Source organism: Piliocolobus tephrosceles, chromosome 20 (assembly GCF_002776525.5).
Source record: "Piliocolobus tephrosceles isolate RC106 chromosome 20, ASM277652v3, whole genome shotgun sequence".
Lineage (NCBI taxonomy): Eukaryota > Metazoa > Chordata > Mammalia > Primates > Cercopithecidae > Piliocolobus > Piliocolobus tephrosceles.
Window position 1 is genome coordinate 10,693,112 of NC_045453.1, and position 23,599 is coordinate 10,716,710.

At 42.9% G+C, this 23,599-nt stretch overlaps 1 protein-coding gene across 1 annotated transcript in view; it reads left to right on the top strand.

The window, feature by feature from the left end:
- Positions 1-23,599, top strand: part of CTNNBL1 (catenin beta like 1) — a 177,614-nt gene that overhangs the window by 131,976 nt on the left and 22,039 nt on the right. The window contains exons 12-13 of the mRNA XM_023227877.2: positions 13,648-13,745; positions 15,712-15,792. Of these exons, the coding sequence (XP_023083645.1) occupies positions 13,648-13,745; positions 15,712-15,792 (179 nt within the window). The remainder of the gene's footprint in view (positions 1-13,647; positions 13,746-15,711; positions 15,793-23,599) is intronic.

The following is a 23,599-nucleotide window of genomic DNA, read 5'->3' on the forward strand; positions in this document are numbered from 1 at the left end:
GCATACATACTCACTTCTTGCTGCAAGGCACGTTTTCCCACAGATACGGCGCTGTAAATTAGTTAAGGTAACACTTAAACACTTTTAAAATCCTTAATGCACTGGAATATTCTGAAAGAAGAGAATGGAATCCCCTGGGAACAGTGAAAACAAGTGAGTTAACCAAAGGCAACACCTATCATATTGCCTTGCATCCAGTAGGTGCTTAGACAATGCTTGTGGAGCCTCATCACAACTGAAAGATGAGACTACTGAGTTAATTTTGGCAATATTTCACATTAAATGGGTTTCAGTGGACCTATTTCAATGGAAAAGGCATTCAAAATTTCAAACAACAGACATAAAAACTGCTTTCTGGAAAAATAGCCTTTGGGTATCTCATCATTCATATTCCAAGTGCACACTTTTTCTTGCCTCCTTCTCAACATTTTCTTAAGATGATTTTCAAACATACGGAAAAGTTGGATGAGCTATACAGCAAATACTCATGTACCTGACACCCAGATTCTACAATTAACATTTTGCTGTATTTGCCTCACCACATGTTTATCCATGTCTTTCTCTGTCATCCATCCATGTTTTTTTTTTTTTTTTTTGATGCAGAAAGTAAGTTTCAGACAGCATTACGCTTCATCCTTAGACACTTTAGCATGCATATAAATTAACTGAGTTTCATATGTATAATACGCATTTTTAAATAAAAGTAAAATGCACAGATCTTGAGTACACCATTTGAGTGATGATAAATACAAACTATGTCAAGATACAGAACATTCCCACCACCCCAGAGCGTTCTCTCATGCCCCTTCCTGGGCAGATCCCTCCCCGTGCCTCGCAGAGGTAAGCACTCTTCTGAGTTTTTACCATAGATTAGGTTAGCCTCCTCTAGAACCTCATATCAATGGATTCATACAGTGTATGTTCTTTTTGGGTTAGGCTTTCACTCAGCATACCATTTTTGAGATTCACCATAGGCTGTTACATCCATTGGTAATTTGTTCCTTTTTACTGCTGGGTAGTATTCCAGTGTGTGGATTTATTTTTCCATTCTTCCTATTGACAGGCCATTATGAACAGAACTGCTATAAACATTTTTTGTACAAGTTTTATTGTGGTAATATGTTTTCATGATCTCTTGGGTAAATACCTAGGAACGGAATTGCCAGGTCATTGGGTAGCTATTCACATCTCTTTTGATAACTAAGATCTTATAATTGAACTGAGAAAGGACCTTACAAATCATCCAGGCCACCTCATTTTATAGACAAAGATGTTGAGACCCAGAGAATAGGTAGAAAAGAGACCTGTTCAAAGTTACAGAGAAGATTTTTCTCAAAGTATGGACTAGAAAACCTTGTCTCCTAACTCTAGTGTTCTCTATAGCAGACTTCCCTTCTTCCCCTGAGAAGGAAGGAAATCCAGATTCTTTCCAGAAGATCATTAACTATTTCTATTATTGCTTGGGGAGAATTAACTGTTAGATATACCCGGGTGCAGGAGATTGTGCTTGATGCCTGTGCTTCTGTAGTATCTGGATCTGACCCTGCTTCTCCAGTGTACATCCCTGCGGCTGTTCCTTCCAGGATGGTCTTTGTGGAGCACAGACCTGGTCATGCAGCTTGTCTCCATCATCCATCCTACAGGGCCTGTGAGAGAAAGTCCAGACTCTGTAGTTGAGTGTGCAGGCCTCCTGCTTCTCTTGCCTCACCTTCTATCTTATTGCCCACCCCCTGCAGCCCACCCTATGCCATGTTCCTTCGTACCTCTGGGCCTCTAAGCCTCTTATGTTTGGTCTGGAATGCATTTCCCCCTTTATTTCCCTGATAAATTCCATACTCTTTATTCAGGATTTGGTTCATCCAGACCCTCTCAGAGAGCCAGTTACTCCCGTTTTGTACATATGTACCTCTTCAAGCTAGCTTACCATGGTGGTTTGTTATGATATCACATTCAGCATTAGTTGAACTCATAGCACAGGACTAGACCCTGAAGGTACAGATACGACTGAGACGCGGGCCTGGCCTTTGAGGAGTTTACCGTCTATTGAGATTCCCGTAACAGGGTAGTTTCAGTACAACACAATAAGCACTCACATGTGTTGCAGAGAATGAGAGCTCATCTTCTCACATCCTTCCAAGCGTTAGGTATTTTGAAAGCTTCACCACACGAAACTATCTCATGACTTTACTTTCATTACTAGTGAGGTTGATGCTTTTTTTTTTCATATGCCTATTGGGTATATTTTAACTCTTGAGGAAAACAATCAAGTTGTATTATGGTGAAGCTCACTAGGTTACTTCCTAGCTGTGAGACCCTGGAAGGCAAATTTCTTTTCCCAACTCAGTCTCTGGTTCCTTGTCTACAAAATGGGAAGACTAATAAAATGTATTTCATAGGATTGTTGTGAGAATTAAATGAGATAACGTGTAAAGCACACACAGGCATATAGTAGGTTTGCAATAGATGTGGCCTCTTGAAGTTCCCAGCCCCTAGCCCAGTGCCTGCCACTTATGCAATATTCAGTGTTTGTGAAGAATAGGAATATATGTACACTGTGTATGTGTTAAAGGGGGCTATATATAGATGCTCACACAGATCCATCTGTCTTGAGAAGGGTGTTTGATTTGACTTACATCAATATTCAGCCAGAGTGGCTGAGCACACACGCGTGACTCTTCTTGGGTTACCACATCCCCTGCTAGGCAGATGTCCGTTATAATGAAATGTAAGAAGGGAAAAAAAATAATAATAAAGGCAGAGGAGTGTAATGTTATGGCTTGATTTGACAGGGCCTCCTGCTACTTCAGCTGCCAGTACCAGACATGGAACAGATTAATCTGTATTCCAACACACCACTGCTGAAGTCAAGATCGATCTAATTAGGGTATTTTAAACATCCTGTTTGCATCTAGAGTCTTATCAGAAACCAGGACGTCTGTCCTTCTGGGGGGCAGGGGGCAGGTGGGTGGCAAGGTTCGGCAATAAAACAGACACAGGCTATAATTTTGGAAGTGAGAGAAGAACACTGCTGTTTGATTTCCTTAAAACAAAAGAGCCAATGGCCTTAGATCTTCTATGGAAACAAAGGCAGCTCTGCAGCATGGCCTTGAATTTTAAGGTGGCCCTGCAAGGTCTTGCCAAGATGTGGGCCTGATGGTTGGAGTGCAGGGACCCTTTCCATCCTAAGAATAGAACTCTGGCTGACCCATGTGTGTCTTTCTTAAGCATTTGGGCTGTGGAAGGCAGGTACAGGCTCTGAAGCTGGGTGGGCAGAGCGACCAACCAGGCTGGGCCAGTAGGTAAATGCCAGGCCATCAGGATGATGGTGAGGGTCTGCTTTTCATAGTCCAATGTTCATATTTATCTGTGATCTGCACCCCGTCTTTCCAGCCTCATTACTTTTCATCCTTCCTTTCCTCCTGCGACATTGATCTCTTTCCAGTTCTTTGTCCATATCCTGTGCTTTCTAATTTAATCCTTTACTTCATGTTGGTCTATCTGCTTGGAATATCCTTGCTGTCATTTCCCCCTCTTTCCTGTACCTGTCCTTCAAGTCTTAACTCTGATGCTACCTTTCCTACCATTCTTAGCTCCTCTGGCTAGGAGAGCATTTTATCCACCATTAGTTTCTGCCCCTGTCATTTTCTATAATGTAATTTTTTGTATTTATTTAGGAGACAGGGTCTTGCTGTGTCACCCAGGCTGGAGAGCAGTAGTGCGATCATGGCTTGCTGCAGCCTTGACCTCCTGGGCTCACGTGATCCTCCCACTTTAGCCCCCCAAGTAGTTGGGACCACAGGAGTGTACCACCATGCCCAGCTAATTTTGAGAGACAGAGTTTCACTGTGTTGCCCAGGCTGGTCTCAAACTCCTAGCCTCAAGCAATCTAACCAGCCTTGACCTCCCAAAGTGCTGGGATTACAAGCATGAGCCCAATTGTAATTTTATTTTTTTTAAAAATTTTAACAGCTTTATTGAGATTGACATATGAAAAATTTATATATTTAAGGTATACCACTTTTTGTTTTGATATATGATAGTATATATTATAAAATGATGACCACAATCAAACAAATTAACATATCCATCATCTCGCTAGCATTTTCTGTCATGAATCTTAACACACTGTAGGATTCTTATACCTATTTTCTGAGTAAATGAGTGAGTCTGTGCCAAAGATTCCTAAAAGCCTCCTCCTGTGACCCAGCTCCACTTGCTAGGGCCTCCTCTTCCTTTCTGGTGAACAGAGCCTTCCCCTGCCCCGCCATATTAAAACTTCAGCAGAGGTTCCAGCAGGACCCCTCTAGAATCTGGAGGCACCTCTCTTGGCACAGAGGTTGAGAAAGTCAAATTTCGGGATTGTTACTGTGCACCTTGTCACTTTTTTCCTTCTATTCTCCCACTCCAACCCTGGGAGACTTGTTAGTGTACATAGGACTCATGCTCCTCAACGTACCAGGGGGTTATGTCCCAAAAAACCCATCGTGAGTTGAAAATATGGTAAGTCAGATACGCATTTAACACACATAACCTGCCAAACATCATAGCTCAGCCTCACCTACCTTAAACATGCACAGAACCCTTACGTTAGCCTACAGCTGGGCAAAATCATTTAACACAAAACCTATTTTATTTTTTTTAAAGTGTTGAATGTATCACATAATTTATTGAATATTGTACTGAAAGTGAAAAAGTGGTTGTACTTGATGTACAGTTTCTACTGAATGCGTATTGCATTTGCAGCATCGTAAAGACAAAAAATAAGTCAAGCCATCGTAAATCAGGAACCATCTGTATTCCATTTATCCCTGACTCCAAGAATGTGGCCCAGTTCTAGGCTCCAAAAACTAAGTGTGCCTGTAGAACCTCAAATCCTGGTTTCTGTCCACCAACTTTACCACTGAAAACGTGAAGCTGCTAGCACACGGCCACTCACCTGCCAGTGTAATACATCCAGCCCTGCATCTCTCCCAGAGTCTCAGAGGAGAATGTTTTCCTCAGGTCTCAATTCTGACCTCTTAACTTTCAGTGTGTAGCCACTCCTTCTCAGGCCCTCCTCTTTCCTACCCCAACTGAATTAGGGGCTCTTTACATATGGGCTGAGTGTTTTCCATGTATGCCAGTATACTCTATTGTAGTTGTTTATTTCTTAGCCTTAATCATAAAATGATGAGCTTCTCTAGAGTGGGCTTTCATCGCTATTGTCTTAGTACTTGCTACATTGCCTGGCACATGGTAGGTACTCAGAATTTTGAGTAAAGGGAGGGCTGGTGATATGCCACTTCATGCCCTGTAATTTTCCTAAGATTATAAAACTCTAGAAGAAGCTAATCTTCATTTCTTTACAGATCACACATTGTATTTTCAGTTCTTGCAGGAAGACCAAAAGGCAAATGATTATCATGGCCAAGTACATTTCTTTTTATTAAAAGGTAGGACCATCTCTACTTAGATGTGCTGTGTCCATCACCTTACTAGTAAATAGTCACTACCCACCTTAGCACTGTCTGCAGGTCTCCCAGAATCTTGTATTATTTGGTGGCTTTATAGCCAACGACACACAAGCACTTTATTTTAATTTATTGTGGGATTAGAGAGTCTGAGCGAAGTTGGCCTTGCTCCATTTTAGGGTTAGAACAAATCTTGAGTTAGAGAAAATAGCCCTACCAGCTGAGAAAGCCAAGCAATCTAGGTTTCTGTTTTTCTCAGCAGGAGCTAGTTAGGATGACCCAGGCTGACTGAAACATGTTCAGTGGCAGACATGTGATCAGGTTGCAGTGTGGAAGGAGTTACCTGGTGATCTATGACAGGTGCATAGGTGAGCGAATCCCTCGTGGTTCTCTTTTTCAGTACAACAGATCTCAAACTGCTGTCTGTTGAGTGCCTACTATACACATAATCTCATTTGAAAGAATGAATTTAATAGATGGGAGAGACAGCCCCATCTTACAAATAAGAAAACTGAGATTCAGAGGGTAAGCTCCATGCTTATGGCTTAACCAGCTAGTGAGTGCCAGAGACAAGATTTGAATCCATGTCTCTCTGATCCTAAAGCCCCACATAAGATTAATTAAGTCACTTATTGGCAGTCTGGAGCAGATCCCAGAAGTTAGTGTTCTCCATATGCCTGTGTGCCTTTTTCAGCAATGGAACCATAATAGGCCTACTTATAAGCAAGCCTGTCTGTGGATAAATCGCTCTCCTCATAGAGCATGGGTAATGTTAACCAAACACCTACTAGAATGTGGACCATACTTTTTTTTTTTTTTTTTTTTAAAGAGTAAGGATAAGAAATGCCAGTCCATCCCACTCTTCACAGAAATGGTGCACACCATTTTGGCTGGTTGGAGTGACTGCCACAGTCTGTGCTGTTCTAGAAAGACATCTGATTTGGGTGTACTAGATCAAGAGTTCTTAACTAAGGAGCCATCACTAAGAGATGTGACTGCTCTGAAACTCCATGGAAAATGTTACATTTGTGTATGTGTTTCGGGAGGGATACGCATGCCTCCATGTTTATCAGTCTCGCAAATGTCTGTTATGATTTGGAGGGAAAAAAATGCAGATCTAGATTCCAGTGGCCCACAAAGGTACTTTGGACCTGAGGCAAATCACATTCCTTCTCAGGGCTATTGTTTCCATACTTAGAACCCCAGAATCAGATCAGAGATCTCTAACCCTCCTTCCAGCTCTGAAAATTATGAAACTCGAACTGCCCCCCTGGAAAATCAAACTTTTAGCCCTCTCACATAGAAACAGCCATCTAACCCTTTGTTAATCACCCTTGGGAAGCCCTGAAGAGAGCTGAGCTGGGGGAAGGGTAGGCTAGAGCCTCCCTCCAGGCGGTTTCAGTAATTGGTGTCTGTCTGAGGCAGCCAGTTGTCTGACTGTTGAGCAGGGAGCCCAGCAGGCAGGGACTCTCACTGACACAATTTCAATCCTGGCTCTCTAACGCTCCACCTAGATGCCAGGCTGCCTACCTCCCTACCTAGGGATTTGAAAATGTAGATTTGCCTAGCCTTCCCCTTGGTGGAGCCGTGTTGCTTCCTTGTGTGTGTGTGTGTGTGTGTGTGTGTGTATACACGTGTGTGTTTTCTGCACTTCCTGGGCCCTCCTTTAGAGGCTGTTCTCTGCAGTGGGAACTACCACATCCACTCCGTCTGCATTGACAGCTCCATAACCATCCTTCACCTCCATTTTATCCTGTCGAAATGACGGAGCAGCTGAGCAGTGTTGGCCAACAGATAAACCTGTTATCTCCCCTGCTCCCTGTGCCAGCAGCTCTCCGCATCTCCTTGGTGCATGAAAAATTGACACCACCTTGGGCTGAAATCTGTTCTTAGGGAAGCTATATTTATTAGTAGCTAATGAAACTTGGTGTGTGTATATATGTGTAAACTTGGGATGGCTGAAGTGTTTCCCTATCTGGCAGGCACCAGTAGCCTATGGCATGCCTCAGCATCCAGATAGAGAGGTGGAAGGCCATAGGCATCAATTGGCCTTAAATACCAAACAAATAGGTAAACGTCATTTATTCTTAGTATACCATTGCAATTGATCATGGTATATCTTGCTCCAGACTGGGGTGAGCCGTGGAAGTGCATGCAAGTGTCATCTGCTGCCAAAGAAGATGGTTATTCTATTTATTACATTTTTCTCTTTGAAAATTACAGCTCCTGATACCCTCTCTGCACCACCAGCACCCAGCCCTCCCTCCCCCATCTTGTTGAGGTATATAAAGAACATTCTCTTGCAACTCTTTCTCATCCATCTTAATCAGCAAGATTAAAAGAGAAAATTATTGAGAAGTTCTGGTTCAGTATTTTTGTGGAACTGCCTGAAACCCAAAGTCTCTTCTTTATTTAGACTGTGGTGGAAATTGCTTCTGCAAAGACTAATTCTGTAAAATAGAGAAAGACGGTTGTTATTCATGTCTTACTCCATATGGCCTTTTACTTCATTTTATTCTTGTTAAAACTGTTAATTTTTTAAATCCACATTTATATAGTGCCTGTCTTTTGGGCACAGTGAGCCCAAATATGAGGCATATTTTCAGGCTTTGCATGGTCTCATTTACCTTCCTTCTTTAATAGCATTGATGATTGCCTTTTATATGTGGGAAATATAACATGGTAGGAAAAGCTTACAGTTTGGAATCAGGCAACTTAGATTCAGATCTAAGATCCAGCCACCTACTCAAGCACATGACCTTAAGTCAGTTAATCTCGCTGAGCCTTGGGTTCCACATTTATAAAATGGAGATGTGGATGGTACCTTTTCCACAGCTTAGTTGTGAGGATTCAGTAAAAAAATTGTGTACAGACTCAAGCCTACTGGCATAGATAAACAATAAAAATGATGACAGTTATCATTATACCCTACTTATGTTCAAATAGGAATTTGAAGGAGCTTTCAGCAAAACAATATGGTGGCACTAAATCTTAGCTTTGAATAAGAATTTGTCAAAACACAAATGTTAAATTAGGGAACCTATTTGCAACATATATGGAAAAGGGTAATATCCTTAATTTATAAATATAGAGTTCATAGAAATCAAAATTGAACAAAGGGTAAGTAAGGCCAGGCAGTTCTAAGAAAAAGCAATACAAGTGGCCATTAAACATAGTGTGATGGTGAATTTTATGTTAAGTTGACTGGGCTGTGGGATACCCAAATCACTGGCACGACATTATTCCTTTGGGCTTGGGTTGGTACTACTCCATTGGCTTTCCTGGGCCTTCAGCCTGCAGATGACAGATCACGGGCCTTCTCAGCCTCCGTAATTGCACAAGACCATCCCTCATAATCTTTTTCTGTATATTTTTCTATTTCCTATTCTGTTTCTCTGGAGAACCCTAATACGCATAGGAAAAGATGTTTAACCTCATTCGTAACAGGAACAAAAACATGCTAATCAAAAGAAGATCTCATTTTTCACCTTGTGGGTTGTCACAATTACTAAGTTGGATGATATGCAATCTGAGTGAGAATATGGGAAGACAGATGCTCATATATATACTAATAGTGGGTATGTCATTGATACAACCGTTTTGGAAGACAGTTTGTCAGGGTCTTTCAACATTTCATATGTAAATTTCTTTTGATGCCCTAATTCCACTACTAGGAATATGCTTTCAGAATATTTGTGCAAAAGTAAGCCAAAATATGTGGACTTGTATACTCACTGCAGCATTGCTTCTAACAGCAAGAATAAAATAACACAAAACTGGAAACTACCTAAAATACCCAGGAATGGGCGCTAGTTAAAACTGTGATAAAGAAGCTCAGTGGAATTCTAGATAGCCATTTTTAAAAATGAAGTATGTGTGCCGATATGGAAAGATATATTAGGGAATATTTTTATATATGAAACGCAGACTTCTCCCCCTGAAAATGTACACAAGGTACTTTGTAGTTTTTCTTGGGAGAGAAGAATGGGTTCGTGGAAGGAATATGGGAAAAGAAATAGTATAGATGCTCAATAAATATCAAGTACACATTGTACCTTTTCATGTGTTTGATTTTTACCTCATACATCCATTGCTTTTATTTTAAACTCCATTGGTAGAGGGTGAAGGGAATCAGTAACAACAAAAGAATAAAAGAAATTGCTTTCTGTGGTTGAGTATAAATTCATCTTTGAGCTTCCTAATAGCCCAGGCAAAGAAGGAACGTTGATAAGGAAATACAAAAAATGTATCAGGAAAGAGAAACATTTTCTTGATCTTGATCTCTGAAAGGACTGTGGCTGCTGAGGAGACTGGTGCAAACTCAGATCCAATGCTGTCTCTCCCCAGCTTAAAATTCACTGGTAGGCCCTTGCCCCTGTTCTCCATAGGCAACCTTTGCCTTCCTCACTGGCCTCCCCTCTGCCACATGGACATGGCACTCCATTCAAACTGATTCAAACTGATCTTTGCATATATTGTTCCTTCTGCCTGGAATGTTCTCTCCTTTTCTCTGTCTTGTTGTCTATGGCTCTTCTTTGTTTTTTAAGATTTTCAGTTGTTGGTTATGTCCCGTGGGATTCCTTGGAAGTCAGTTGTGCCTCCTCTATGTTGCCCACATCCTGTTTGCCTCCCTCAGTAATGGAACTTGTAACAGTGCTGTAATTGTTTTGTTTTCTTCACCAAATGAAGAGCTCCTTCAGGTTAGGGAGGCTGTGTTGTTTGTTTTTGGCCCTGAACACTCAGCACTTGCTAGGCACAGAGGTAAACTGGTCAGTGAATGAGGGAGTGAGTAATCCAAAGTTTGAGTTCTACCTCTTCCACCAATTAGCTGTGTGGAAAAGTCATTTCTCTCTGGGCCTCAGGTTTTCCATCATACAATGAGAAATTTGGCTCAAATAATCGATGAGAGCTTTGGCTCTGATTTTTTTTTTTTCTTCCTCTGTGGTTGTCAGATTGTCATGTATATAATACCAGGATGTTATCGCCAGCTGTCATACTAAATAATTCCAAAGTTTCAGAACTGATCTTGTTAGAATTCACTGCATTTGTTATGGCCTGTCCCATATCTGTTCACCAGCTAAAGAAATCACAGCTACTTCCAACTTGGTTGGCACAAGGTTACAGAGTTGATCCTGTCCCTCACTCTTCCCGCCCCTAACCTTCTCTCCTTGGCATCCACAAAGGTTGGAGCACTTTCCCTGAAGTGCGTCTTCACAGACGTTCCTTTCTTACCCTACTTTCTCACCCTGAGCTGAGCTCTGTTAGCTCACCGTCCTTACCTTGGGTTCATGGGGTTTTTTGCCTTCCTGTGGAGGCAGGGCCCGTTCTCTCCACTACTTTCTCCCCTCACCCCACCCCAGTGAGTGATTACGGCAGATGGAGGTTCCACCAGCTCAATCCCAGCTTTACATAAAAGTTGAGAGGAAGATACTGGGGGAGCCTGGGGTCTTGAGAAGGTATATAGTACCTCTGTCCACAGCATATTTTAAGAAAAGTGTTATATTTTCAATACCTAAAAAAATGGATTCTACCAATTAGAAATATGTTATTGAAATTGATGGCACCCTCAGAAAAAGCCATTTACCTACTCCCACGTACAAAAACTCTTTAAGGACCATTTTGTAACTGAACAGTTTGAAAGCATATTAGCAATGCAAAGGTAGTATTGCTCTGAATTGGGGATAGGCATTATATATAGAAGTGCAAAAGGTATTTGAAGGCATTTGAAACATATCCAGAATTCAAAAGTGGCCTGTTTGCCCCCACGCCCACCTCCACCACTGAAAACTTTTATGTTGAGAACCTGCTTTCTTCCCATTCATTCAGCAGGTATTCGCAAAACACCTACCATGTGCCAGACATTGTTTTAGAACCACGGATATGGCAATGAACAGAGCAGACTTCAAATATCTGCCTGCAGAGAATTTGTATTCTAATTGAAGGGAGATGGTGAACAAAATAAATAAATAAATAAATAAGTGATAGAGTATTTTAGAAAGTAACACATGACGAAGAGAAAAACAAAGCAGGTAAGACTTGAGAATAGCCATGTAAGGCATTGCATTTTTCAATAGGGTGGTCAAAGGGAAGCCTTGCTGAGAGGATGAAAGTAGAGTAAAACCAGATTTAAAGAGTAAGCCATGCAGATAATCTGCCGAGGAACATTTCAGGCAGAGGAAACAGCAAGTGCAGAAGCCCCGAGGCAGGAACAGCCTGACGTTAGAAGCAACATTTAGTCTGAGTTGGGGAGTCACTGGAGTGTTTTAAACAGACCTGACTCTAGGTGTTAACCTAAGGAATTGGAGTGTTTTAAACAGACCTGACTCTAGGTGTTAACCTAAGGAATTGTGCTGGCTGCTCTATGGAGATTAGGCCAAAGCAGACAAGGGTGAAAGCAGACGGACTCACTAGTAGGCTATTGACTATTCCAAGCAAGAAATGATGGTGATGTGGACGAGGGTAGTGTAGTAGCAGTGGTGGTAGTAGTCAGAAGAGGTGAGATACTGGATATGATTTGAAGGTAAAGCTGATGAGGTTTCTCGTGGGGCATGTGAAAAAGAAGAGAAACAAGGGCATTTTCACTGGTTTTGGCTGGAGAAGCTGGAGATTCTGGTTGCCATTAGTTAGATGGAAACAACTATGGGAAACAGGTTTAGGGAGGAAGATCAGGAGCTTATTTTTGGACACGTTAAGAACCAGCCAGGTACAGTGGCTCACACCTGTAATCACAGCACTTTGGAAGGTGAAGACAGGTGGATTGCTTAAGGCCAGGAATTCAGCACCAGCCTGGGTAACATGGCTAAACCCCATCTCTGCAGAAATTACAAAATTAGTCAGGCATGGTGTTGTGTGCCTGTAGTCCCAGCTACTCAGGAGGCTGAGGCAGGAGGATTGATTGATTGAGCCTTGGAGGTCGAGGCTGCAGTGAGCCCTGATCGTGCCACTGCCTGGGTGACAGTATGAGACCCTGTCTCAAAATAAAAGTTAAGGAAAAAAGGTTGATAGAATGTTAGGCAGCCAAGTGGAGAGGGCAGGTAGACAGTTGAATGTAGCAGTCAGCATTCAGAGGACAGGACTGACCTATAGGTTCAAATTTGTGAGTCGTCAGCATATAAATGGTTTTCAAAGCCATAGGACAAGATGAGATCACCAGGGATGTGTATATAGATAGAAAATAGAAATCTTAAGGACTGAATAACTCCAACATTAAGAAATTAGGGAAATGAGGGGGTGGGGAATGCTTATTAAGTGAAGAAAAACACACTGGCACAAAATTATATCCGTGCTGTAATCAGAGAAGTAAGAATGCTTCCTTGTGACCTCAGTAGTCAGGTGACATTCTTGGGAACCCAAGGTAACTTTGGCATAGGAAGATGCTCCTCGGTTTTCAAATAAACTGTTTGTTGTTCACACTGTAAGCATTTTATTTCAAAATAAACTTTGTTCTGCCATTTCTCCACGAGTAGACTTTTGTCACCTCCTTTTCAAGGTCATTATTCTTGATTTTTTGAAAGTTCTTTTTAAAGAAAAGAATCTCTTTACACCTGAAGCCTGTAATATACCCTTCAATTACCCTCTTCTTCCAAGAGTAGAAGAATAGTATTTCATAATAGAAGCTGCTAGGTTGTTGAACTCAGAAAGCCCTGTTAACTGTTTTTGAAGTGCTTACAGTCCAGCCACCTTTAAACTTGAAGCAGGGGTGTTAGCTGCCCCAGAATGCAAGTGATAGCACTGGGTCCCTGTCATATTTCATATTTAATTCCAGGCTGTTTACTTGGGAAAGTTATAAGGTAATTTGAGAATTCGATAGAACATGTCTCATCCATTATTTGTTCATGTCATGGCTGGTGTTCATATTCTATTCACAGGTTATTTCTGTAAAGGCAGGATTAGTTTGAGATTCTGTTGTGGACAATAAAAATCAATTAATTCCAGACAGAAAAGGAATTCTAACTTAGTTTTGATTTACTTGTTCAAGTTGTCCTTGAGGATATCATCCCTTTTGAATATGTTTTTTGTGCAGTGTGAAGATCGGTTCGGTTTTTTAGTGACACAATTTAGGTTCTTGTCTTATTAATCAATAGCAGCAGTCAGAGAGGCCTACTTATTCCCCCCTCGATAGAACCAGACGAGGTGAAGAGAGGTAATAATTACTGCTCTGATCTCAGCATGTTCTCTTTTCTCTTTCCCAACCCAGAGCATGTCTGTTCGATCCTGGCTTCCCTTCTGCGGAACCTGAGAGGGCAGCAGCGAACCCGGCTTCTGAATAAATTCACTGAAAATGACAGCGAGAAGGTGGGTGACTGTTGGACTGTAAAGATGGGACCAGGACTGATAGAAAGGCTCTTTACCTGATGTGATCTGACAGATACTGGGTTGAGTGGTCCTACCCTAAAATTCTCTTTTCTAGCATCTGGGCCCTGTTGTTTTGCATGTCAAAGGCTTTTCTGGTTATTCTGCTTTTCATCTCCAAATGCATTCTGGAAGTAGTAACACCTGAGGATGATACCACTAGTACTTGAGGGGGATTTTTAGACCCAAAGAGCATGGATTAGACTAGGATTTTTGTTGAGGGGTGTTGCACAGCATAGCAAAGTGATTAAGAGCATTGGCTTTGGATACAGACTTGAGATTTGAACCTGTTTTTGCCACTTTTGAGATGTGTACCACTCTGAACGTCAGTTTCCCCATCTTCAACATGGAGACATCAATACTCAGTATCTTGAAGGGTCAATGGGAGGTGAATTAGACAAGGTCTTACTAAGGTGGTGGTAATAAAATGAAGATAATGATAAGGAAATGGTAGAGCCTTCCCTAAATGGGCTATGGAAGCTGGGAACACAGTGACATGAGATTAGACGGATCAGGCTATGGAAGCTGGGAATGCAATTACATGAGATTAGATGGATATTTTATATCTTTATCTAGTATGCCAGACGATAGGATTTTTAACAGTAATAAGAGCTACCATTTATTGAGTGACTACTGTGGATTGGGTAATAGAGCAGATGACTTTCATTGTTGCATATATTCTCACAACACTGTGGTTTATTGATCCTTGTATAGTTATTATTTGCATTGACAGGCAAGGCAGTTGAAGCTTAGAGACATTATGAAACTTACCAAAGAAAGGTTTAAGACTGTCTCTTTGAGCTACCTCTGACCATTTTTTCTACCCTCACCAGGAGTATAGCATGATGAAGAGGCCTTCAAGTTAGGACACGGAGCATCTTAGTAGTCACATCACCCTGGTGACATCATTTAACATCTGTGCTTCAGTTTCCTCATCTTTAAAATGGGGTTTGCTACCTATCTTCCCTGCACACCTTGTCTGGTGTTTTTTAAGGTTTAAGGAAATAATGGTCATGAAAATACTTTATAAGCTGAAACATTAAGGTCTTAGGGTCATCAGTGTTGGCTAAAGAAGGTGTGACCACAGTCTTCTCAGACTATCTGATGGCATGTCGACGGAACATCTCCTAGTAACCAACCAGTATCAGCTCCTGGGTAAATGAATGCCAGAGTTGCCAAGGGCTGTGATGGTGCCAACCTGATAAAAGGATAAGTCAGGAGTCTGGGCTGGCTTCACAGTGTTTCTTCAGTCATTTTGGAGTCTTGGGGGAAAAAACAAAACTTTTTCAAACTCACTGAGTGTTCCTCAAGCCATGTTTAAAGCATAACTTTGCTCAACTTAAAACTGATTTTTAAGTTACTGCCAGGCAAAAGTCAGGGCCTTTTTTACAGTTGCTGAAGGAGGTTTTCTTGCTCTGTCTTCTGACTCAAAAGCAACTAAAAAGATTTGACTCAGGCATTTTTTAAAAAAGATCAGCTCTGGGGCAGAATCTGAACATGAAAGGTTTCAGTTTGAAAAAAGAAATTTCTGTAAAGTTGTAAGTGAATATCAAGTGTGTAACTTCAAGCTCCATCTTTTGGCAAGAAGGGACTTGAATTTTTATTTATTTATTTGTTTTTAACAACGTGCATTCCTGGGAGTTCTAGAAGGGCTGAGAATGCGTAGCCTCCTTTCGGGAATGGGCTGGTTCAAACTGCATTCATCCTAAGTGTTTGCTTTGTTCTGCCCCAGCCCCTTGATCCATTCCTGATGTGTCCCTAAGCAAAGCTTCTCTCATCCGCTGTAAGGAGTGCCGGAGCAGGCCTCCCTTTGTAAGGAGCGACAGTGAGATGAATAGGAGCGCCACTGTTCTCTTGCTGTGCGTTGTCTTTCCTTCTCACTCAGGCCTGTGAAATCTCTCTCTTTCAGGTTGACAGACTAATGGAGTTGCATTTTAAATATCTGGGTGCAATGCAGGTGGCGGACAAGAAGATTGAAGGGGAAAAACACGTACGTATCCCTGTCTTTCTTTTTACCAGCTATTGACTTGCCCTCCATTTGGTTCCCTTTTGTTGCTCCTATCTCCCCACAGGATAGGTAAGGGCAGCAGTGCCATCTAACATGTTGTAAAAGTAGAGCAGATGATGGTCTGCCAAGTGGTTATGACTGTCCTGCTGACAACAGTGACAGCCTTTCAGGAAGAAGTATGTGTAGTATCCATCCAGGTCTGACCTGGGAGTCTGGTTGGACAGCACAGGCACCCTTGACAAGAGCTTCTCTTCGAAAATCTGGCCAAAGTACAGGGCTCTGACCTGGTATCATGTTGGCAGAGCATGTCTTAGTACTCACACTTGCTGGCTTCTGAAATACTGAGGGAGGCATGCTGAGGAAGGGTGATCACAGGGTAGAGGAGCTGGAAGGAAACTGAATGGTCCTGGAACCCAGTTACCCCATTTACAGACAGAAAGCTGGAGACCTAGAGAACGGAAGCTCAGACGCATTGCAGCCAAGCCAAACCGCAGGTTCTGAAGGGCTGACTCTTGTTTTCTCATGTTGATGGCTGCTGAGAGAAGAAACACCTGCTGGACGTTTTTTCTTGAGGGGCTCTGCTTACTATGGTGTTGCCCCACCCTCTGTGTTTTTTACTTCCTTCCATTTTGTTCTCCGCCATCTCTGGCCACTGTAGCTTTCCATCTGTGTTCCTTAATCAGGGTAAGTTTTCCTGTCACTATTTAATGTCCGATTCATATTGGCTCCCCTACAAGATACTTCTCAAGTCTTCAGTCACATTATAAAATGACGCCTGGCTTACTTTTTTCCAAGTCTACAGGAGACCTCATTTTCCTTGTGATCTTGTTTTGCTGCATCACTCCATCCTTCTTTTCAGTCTTGTCTTAAAGATACACTTGAGGCTTTTGAACTTCACTGGTGGAAGGACTAATTTTAGAATAGCCCTCCCCTCCCCTGTGTTGGGACCATCCAGCTAAGGCTTTCATGGGCATTGGGAATTATACCAGCTTTTCCCTCAGGGCATGCCTGAGGCCAGAGTGAGAGACTAGGGCTGGGGAGATGTGGGGAGACAGTGACCTTGTTATCTGTGTCCTGTTTCTCTTTGCCACTTCTTATCCACCTCTCCCCTTTCATAAAATGTACCTTCATTCATGAACACCAGCAGATAGGTAGCTGTGCTTTTCATTCTTGTGATTTCTCTATGATCACTAAACAGTAAGTCCTCAGAAGTTTGTGGATTGATTGGATTGATTAACTGGGGCTTTCTTCTTTTATACAGTGATACTACTGCAAGATAAAAGGCAAAGACTCTAAATTCTGAGGCTGGACTTTAGATACTAGCATGTTCCACCACAATTCTTTCATTCCAATTCACCCCAGCCCTTTTGTTCTTTAATTAAACTTTCCGTTTCCAGCTTTTCTTCCCTATACAGTAACTTGGACATGAAGGACACTCAGTGGCTGTTAAATTGCGGGAGTAATGTACCCCTTCTCTTTATCTGAATGATAATTAGAAACAACTTGAAATTCCCTGGACTTTTGTAAAGAAACAGCCATTAGACAGTTAGAACTCCAGCCCTGACGGAATCCCTGATGTTACCTGCTAGGGAGGTTTTGAGGGATGGCAAAAGGAAGACCTGGGAGTCAGAAGACCTAGGATTTAAGAGCAAGCACCACCTTTAAATCACTGCCAGCTATGGCTTGTCACTCTGCCTCATGTAGCCTCAGTTTCTGGGCTATAACCTGATACTGGGCAAGGTGACCCAACACCTCAAGCTTCCTGTTTTCCCTCATTCCCTCAGGTTAAGTTAAACACCCTTTGGTAACTCTGCCATTTTTGGACAGTGGAATAGATTAAAAGCACAGAGATAGGTTGGTCAGTGACTGACTGGTCTTCTAGATAGAGGTGCAGTCTAGTAGAAAAGGTAATCTTGCCACTTCTAGCTCTGAGGTCTTGGACAATCGAGGTGACCTTCCTAAGCTTTGTTTTCTCATCTGTAAAATTAGAATAAAAACACCTCCCTTTTGGGCCAGATGCAGTGGTTCACACCTGAACTTTGGGAGGCCAGACAGCCTACCTTTTTGGGTAGGCCTAAAACTTTGGAAGGCCAAGGTGGACAGATCACTTGAGGTCAGAAATTTGAGACCAGCCTGGTCGACAAAGCAAAACCCCATCTCTTCTAAAAATACAAAAATTAGCTGGGCATGATGGCACATACCTGTAATCCCAGCTACTCGGGAGCCTGAGGCCCGAGAGTCACTTGAGCCTTAGAGGTGAGGGTTGGAGCAAGCCAAGGTTGTGCCACTGCACTCCAGTCTGGGTGACACAGCAAAAAGCTGTCTCAAAAAATAAAAACAAAACACCTCCCATTAAAGGTTATTATGAAGACTAAGCATAAAGTATAGAAAGTACTTCGCTCAGTAAGTAGAAGCTGCCGCCGCTGCTGCTGCTACTAGAATTTCCTAGCTTCCTTTGGAATTCTTGTGTAACTTTTTAGTAAGGCAGGCAGTCCTTTTCGTGAGAGCATCCTCCTTGCCAGAAGGAGTCGCCTAGCAGAACAGAGTGTTGGCACCGTCAGATGCTTTGTTTGAGGTGCAGCTTAGACTTTTTTTGAGGGAGACCGGATAAGTGGCTGGGTGTCAGGGAGCAGCTTGCTCGTAGCTGTTAGGAAATTTGGCCTGCTTCCCAAAAGATTATCTATTATCAACATTGAAGAGGGTGTGAAATTGATTAGCACTGACGGAGAGTAATCGCTGCAGCCACTCTCCCAGCATTCACAGAGCTGCTGTGTGCCACGGGCACCGAGGCCCTGCCGTTCCCTGACAAACATCTGTCTCCTTGATGCCAAGGCCGTTTTGCTGGGCACTGGCAAACATTCCAAGGCCATTAGTGCTCAGCAGCCTCAGTGTTATGCAGAGAGCCAGGGTGGGTAGGGGTGAGGGATGAGTTTGTGAGCAGTGTTTGCTGCCAGCACTCAGGCGCTATCCTAGCAGATGAAGCCGCCTCACAGGTGTAAAGTGACTTAGAACAACACGACCTCCTTTTTACCTCTGCCTCATGCCGTGTTCTCTCTGAAGTTGCAGACAGTTTGTCTCCTCACCCCCATTAAATTTGAATGTCCTACACCAATTGGGAGCTCAGCAAATATTTGTTGACTTGAACTGAATGCTTATTTTTCGGGCATTTTGATGACATTGACTATCAGATCAGTAATGAATAATCTCTCACATACCTCACCAAGTCTGCAACCAAAAAAACCTAAGATAACAGGCTCAAGTATTGGTATTTTTATTGTCTCAGCCATCACCTTCCCTGTGAACTTCAGACTTCTCTGGGCGCAGTGCAAGTGCCCATGCTTTGCAGTTGACCAGGTCACTAGAGAGAATCTAGTCATTTGGCAAATGTTGATGAGGTAGGTGCCTGCAAGGGCAGGCACCGGCTGGGGGTGAGAAGTAAAAATGCCAAGAAAAGAATGGGCCTAGGGGTGGTGCTACAGCCAAGGACTGGAGGATCCAGGGAGTGGGTAGAGGTCATCTAAGGCTGGAGTCACCCTAAACTCTAGGGGGGCTAGTTTTGTGGCTGAACATTCGTGCTGAACCTAAAAAGGTAGGGATGTCTAGGGCATTTCCAGTCTGGAGTGAAACAGCAAAGGAGCAGCAGTGGGAAGCCAAGTGAAGGCGGAGAGGAGGGGCACCTTCCACGAGTGGAGGGTGTGAGAGGAAGAGCATGGGCTTTATAGCCAGGCTTTTTCCTGGTTCTCCCACTGGGCAAACAATTGAACTGCCCTATCCTTATTTTCTTCCTTGGTGGTGTTTGGTTTGTGCTTAAGGTGTATGTCCCAATTTGTGTACTTTGAGAAGTTATGTATGTAGGGATATGATGTCAGTGAATGTATTATGCACGAAAGCTGCTTGCACAGGGCCTGGCACACAGAAGGTGGTCAGAAAACCTTTAGCTTTCTTTTCTCTACAGAGACTGTTTGCGTCCCCACTGCCCCGTCCCCACACACATGCACACACCCATTGTCCTGATTCCCTGCTACGGAAGGTTTTGCATGACTTGACTCTTCCCTGCTTCTCCAACCCCTTCTCCTGCCACTAGGCCCCTCCTGCCACACAGCCTTTCTTTCCTCCTTTACATTTGCCACTCCCTTCTGCCCTGAACCTCCTCTCTCTGCTGTTCCTTCTGCTATCAGGTCTCAGTAAAATGTCACCTCCTCAGAGAGGCTTCCAGTGATTACCATATGTGAGAGAGCCCTCTCTCCCTAGCTGCTTCAGACCCTGTAATTATTTCATTTATTTGTTTACTCTCTATCTCTGGGACTCTAATCTCTCTTGTTCATCATTTTCTCAGGACATTGTGCCTGACATTCAGTAAATGAAAGACCACTGCTCATTAGGTGAAATTAGTATCTGTCTGTGAGTATTAAGGAAGATAGGGCGAGTCACCCTGGGCTTTCCACATTATTTCTTAACACTAATTTTTCACCCTGATTTGTGTTTTCTCTGTGATTAGACCTGTCACCAAAAATATTTAAGTATAGTTTTGTGGATTCTGTGGCATAACTGTACCAATATTTAATAAGGAAAAATACTTCGAAGAATCAACAGGACTGAGAGATAATTGTATACACATTTAGTTCAAATCACGTATTACAATAATCTGTAACTAGCAAAGACTTCCATGTCCTGGGCAGTGGCCTTCTGCTTTTATGTTATATTCAAAGTCTCTGAGATTCCAGGGCCATAATATCTCTGGACATACCCTAGTGGTTTCTGGTGAACAAGATTTGGCCTGGACTTTTCAAGGGCATGTAATTCTTAAGACCCATCTAGTGAGCAGCAGTTCTTGTGATCTGGAAATATCCAGGGTTCTTGTCTCAGCAGATTTCACCTGACTCCCCAAATGACTTGAAGCCCAGAAAATACTAAGATGCCTGTTGTTGGGAAGGCATCCTGACTTCTTGTGGATTCCTTCCCGTTTCCATTGGCTAAATGTACAGAGCATGCCTGGCTTTGGACCATCAGAAGGAAGACATAATTATATAGGTACTAGCAGGGTTTTTTCTAAAAGAGGGAGGAGAGCCTTGGAGAGAGGTTTTCTCTTTTTTAGTTCCTGGGAAAATTATACTCAGCAGGTTTGTTCAATAAAGTGTTCTTACTACATACTTTACACCGTAATGACTTACAAATTGCATGCTAATTTTGTCACAGTTAAATCATTCCAGGCTTTACCTGAAAAGAAAAAGATGGACTCCTTATAATGAAACAGTATCCCCAGGACTTGATGTCTTAAACAGACTTTGTCCTTTGCATTCGAAACTCATTTAAAGATTTATGTGAAAGGGGGTGAAGTGCAGGAGTGAATGTGTGGGGTACATGCGCCTAACACGCTGGGTGAGATGGTAGGCAGTGGAAGTGTGAGGCTGCCATCGATTTTTCTGCTAACTTGCTGGAAGATTCTGGGGCAAGCTTTGAAAACGAATCCTGCTGAGAGTTCCTACCAGCTCCTCTCCCACTGCCAGCTTTTTTTTTTTTTTTTTTTTTTTTAGACAGGATCTCATTCTGTCACCCAGGCTGGAGTGCAGTGCAGTGGCGTGGTGTGATCACAGCTCACTGCAGCCTCAAACTCCTGGGCTCAAGTAATCCTCCCACCCTAGCCTCCTGAGTAGCTGAGACCTCAGGTGCATGCCACCACGCCCGGCTAATGTTTGCATTTTTTTGTAGAGATGAAGTCTTTCTATGTTGCCCAGGGTGTTTACTTAAACTCCTGTGCTCAAGGAAACCTCATGCCTCAGCCTCCCAAAGTGCTGGAGTTAGACCTGAGCCACTGCACCTAGCCTAGGCTCTTCTTTAAACCTGTGGTTCCCAAACTCTCTCAGTCCATAGATTTGCCAAAAGACAGCAGCTTACAGCCAGTAAAAGCTAGTGACAAGGGGGCTGGAGGCGGAGGACGTGGTGCTTTTACCTAATACCCAGTTTCGACCATTTGCTCATTCACCCTCTACTGCCTCCCTGCCTGCCCCCTTGCCAATCACAATCATCCTTCTTACTCTTGGAAGAGAAGTCAGAGGACCTGAATTCTTGTCTCACACCTCTGCCACTTACCTTGCAGTATGACCTTGGGCACTGTTTTGCCTTTCTGATCCTCTCTGTCCTCATTCAGTGGTCCTAATAGGCTCTCCCTCTACCAAGCTCATAGGCTTATTGCAAGGTCTGCTGAGATCGGGGCTAGGTGCCAGGACCTCCTCAATCTCTGCAGACTCATGTAGCCAGCTGCCACCTGGACATCACCCATAGGCTCTTCTGACTTAGCAAGTCTAAAACCAGGCTTGTGGCCCTAACCCTATATAATCTCTTCCCCTACTCCCCATATTAGGGCAGTTTACCAGTTTGACCAGGTCAAAAACCTAGGCATCATCTGTTTACTCCTCTGTCTCCACCTCCCACCTCTCGTAGTCTGGTCAGCTTACCTCTGATATCTCTGCAGCCTATCCACTTTTCTTTCTCTTTACTGCCAATACTTACATTCAGGCTACCATCATTTGTTTTCTTCCATTAGTGCAGCACCTGCCTAACTAACTAGTCTGCCTATTTGTAGGTTTGGGCCCTCCAGTTCATTTTCTACACAACAACCCAAGATTTTTCTACAATGAAAATTCATGTATGCACTTCTCCACCCAAACACAATAAACAGTGGCCTTGCATCACCCTCGGATGCAGTCTAACCTCCTGCGCTGGCCTCATGGTGCCTTGCCCAGTTTGGCCCCTGCCGGCTGCTCTGGCTACATCCCTCACCCTCATGATGTGCAAAAGCCATTCTGTACCACTCGCGCTTCCTGACCTTGTGCTTTCTCAGACCTTCTAGACATTGGCCCATTGCTCTGAACTCTGCCCAGAATACCTCTCTCTGCCATCTTTTCCACATCCATTTCATGAAGCTGGCTAATTTATTACTCTGTATCCTTCAGAGTTTTGACAAACAAATTAGTCAATAAACATGTATTGAGTGTCTGTCATGTACTAAGCATTTTGCTTAGTGTTTCCCTGACAGTTTCCGCAGAAAGTCTTCCCTGAGACCACCTGGAGCCCCTCCTGTATGCCCCAAGTGCACCCTTGCACTGCAGTCTCAGGCTGAAGATCAGGGACTCTGGAGCCAGACTGTATAGACATAAATCCTGGCTCGGACTCCTACCAGCTGGGTGATTACAAGCAAGTTACTTAAACTCTCTGCTTCAGTTTCTTCATCAGTGAAAAGGATGAGAATAATAGTACCTATCATGTAGGATTGTGGGGAGGATTAAGTAAATGTAGTATATGTAAATCACTTGGAATATTTCCTGGCACAGGGAAGTATGCCCTAAGTGGTAGCTATTATTACAAGTATTTTGGGCCTGCATGCTTATCTGTCTCTCCCTCTAAACTAACTCTAAGTCTTCACAAATAGGGACTAATCTTATTTACTTTCTCCGTTTCTCCAGTAGGGTTGTCATTTTCAGCCTTGTATTATTGTATCTGCTATCACAGAAGTACTGATTCTCTCAAGACTGGAGTATAAGTTTTCAAAATTCAAATGAGCAGTCTGGGTTTTTTTTTTATTGGGGATGTAAATTTAGAAATTGACTGAATTTAAGTAAATTTAGAATTTGCATGACACTTGTGATGGCAACATCATGGTAATATGGAAGGAACATGAGTATGGCGTCATACAAGCCCAAGATTAAATCTCAGCTTTGCCACACGTGATCTCTGTTCACTTGGGAAATGCCTTGCCCTGTGTGTGTGTGTGTTCATTTTCATGATAGCT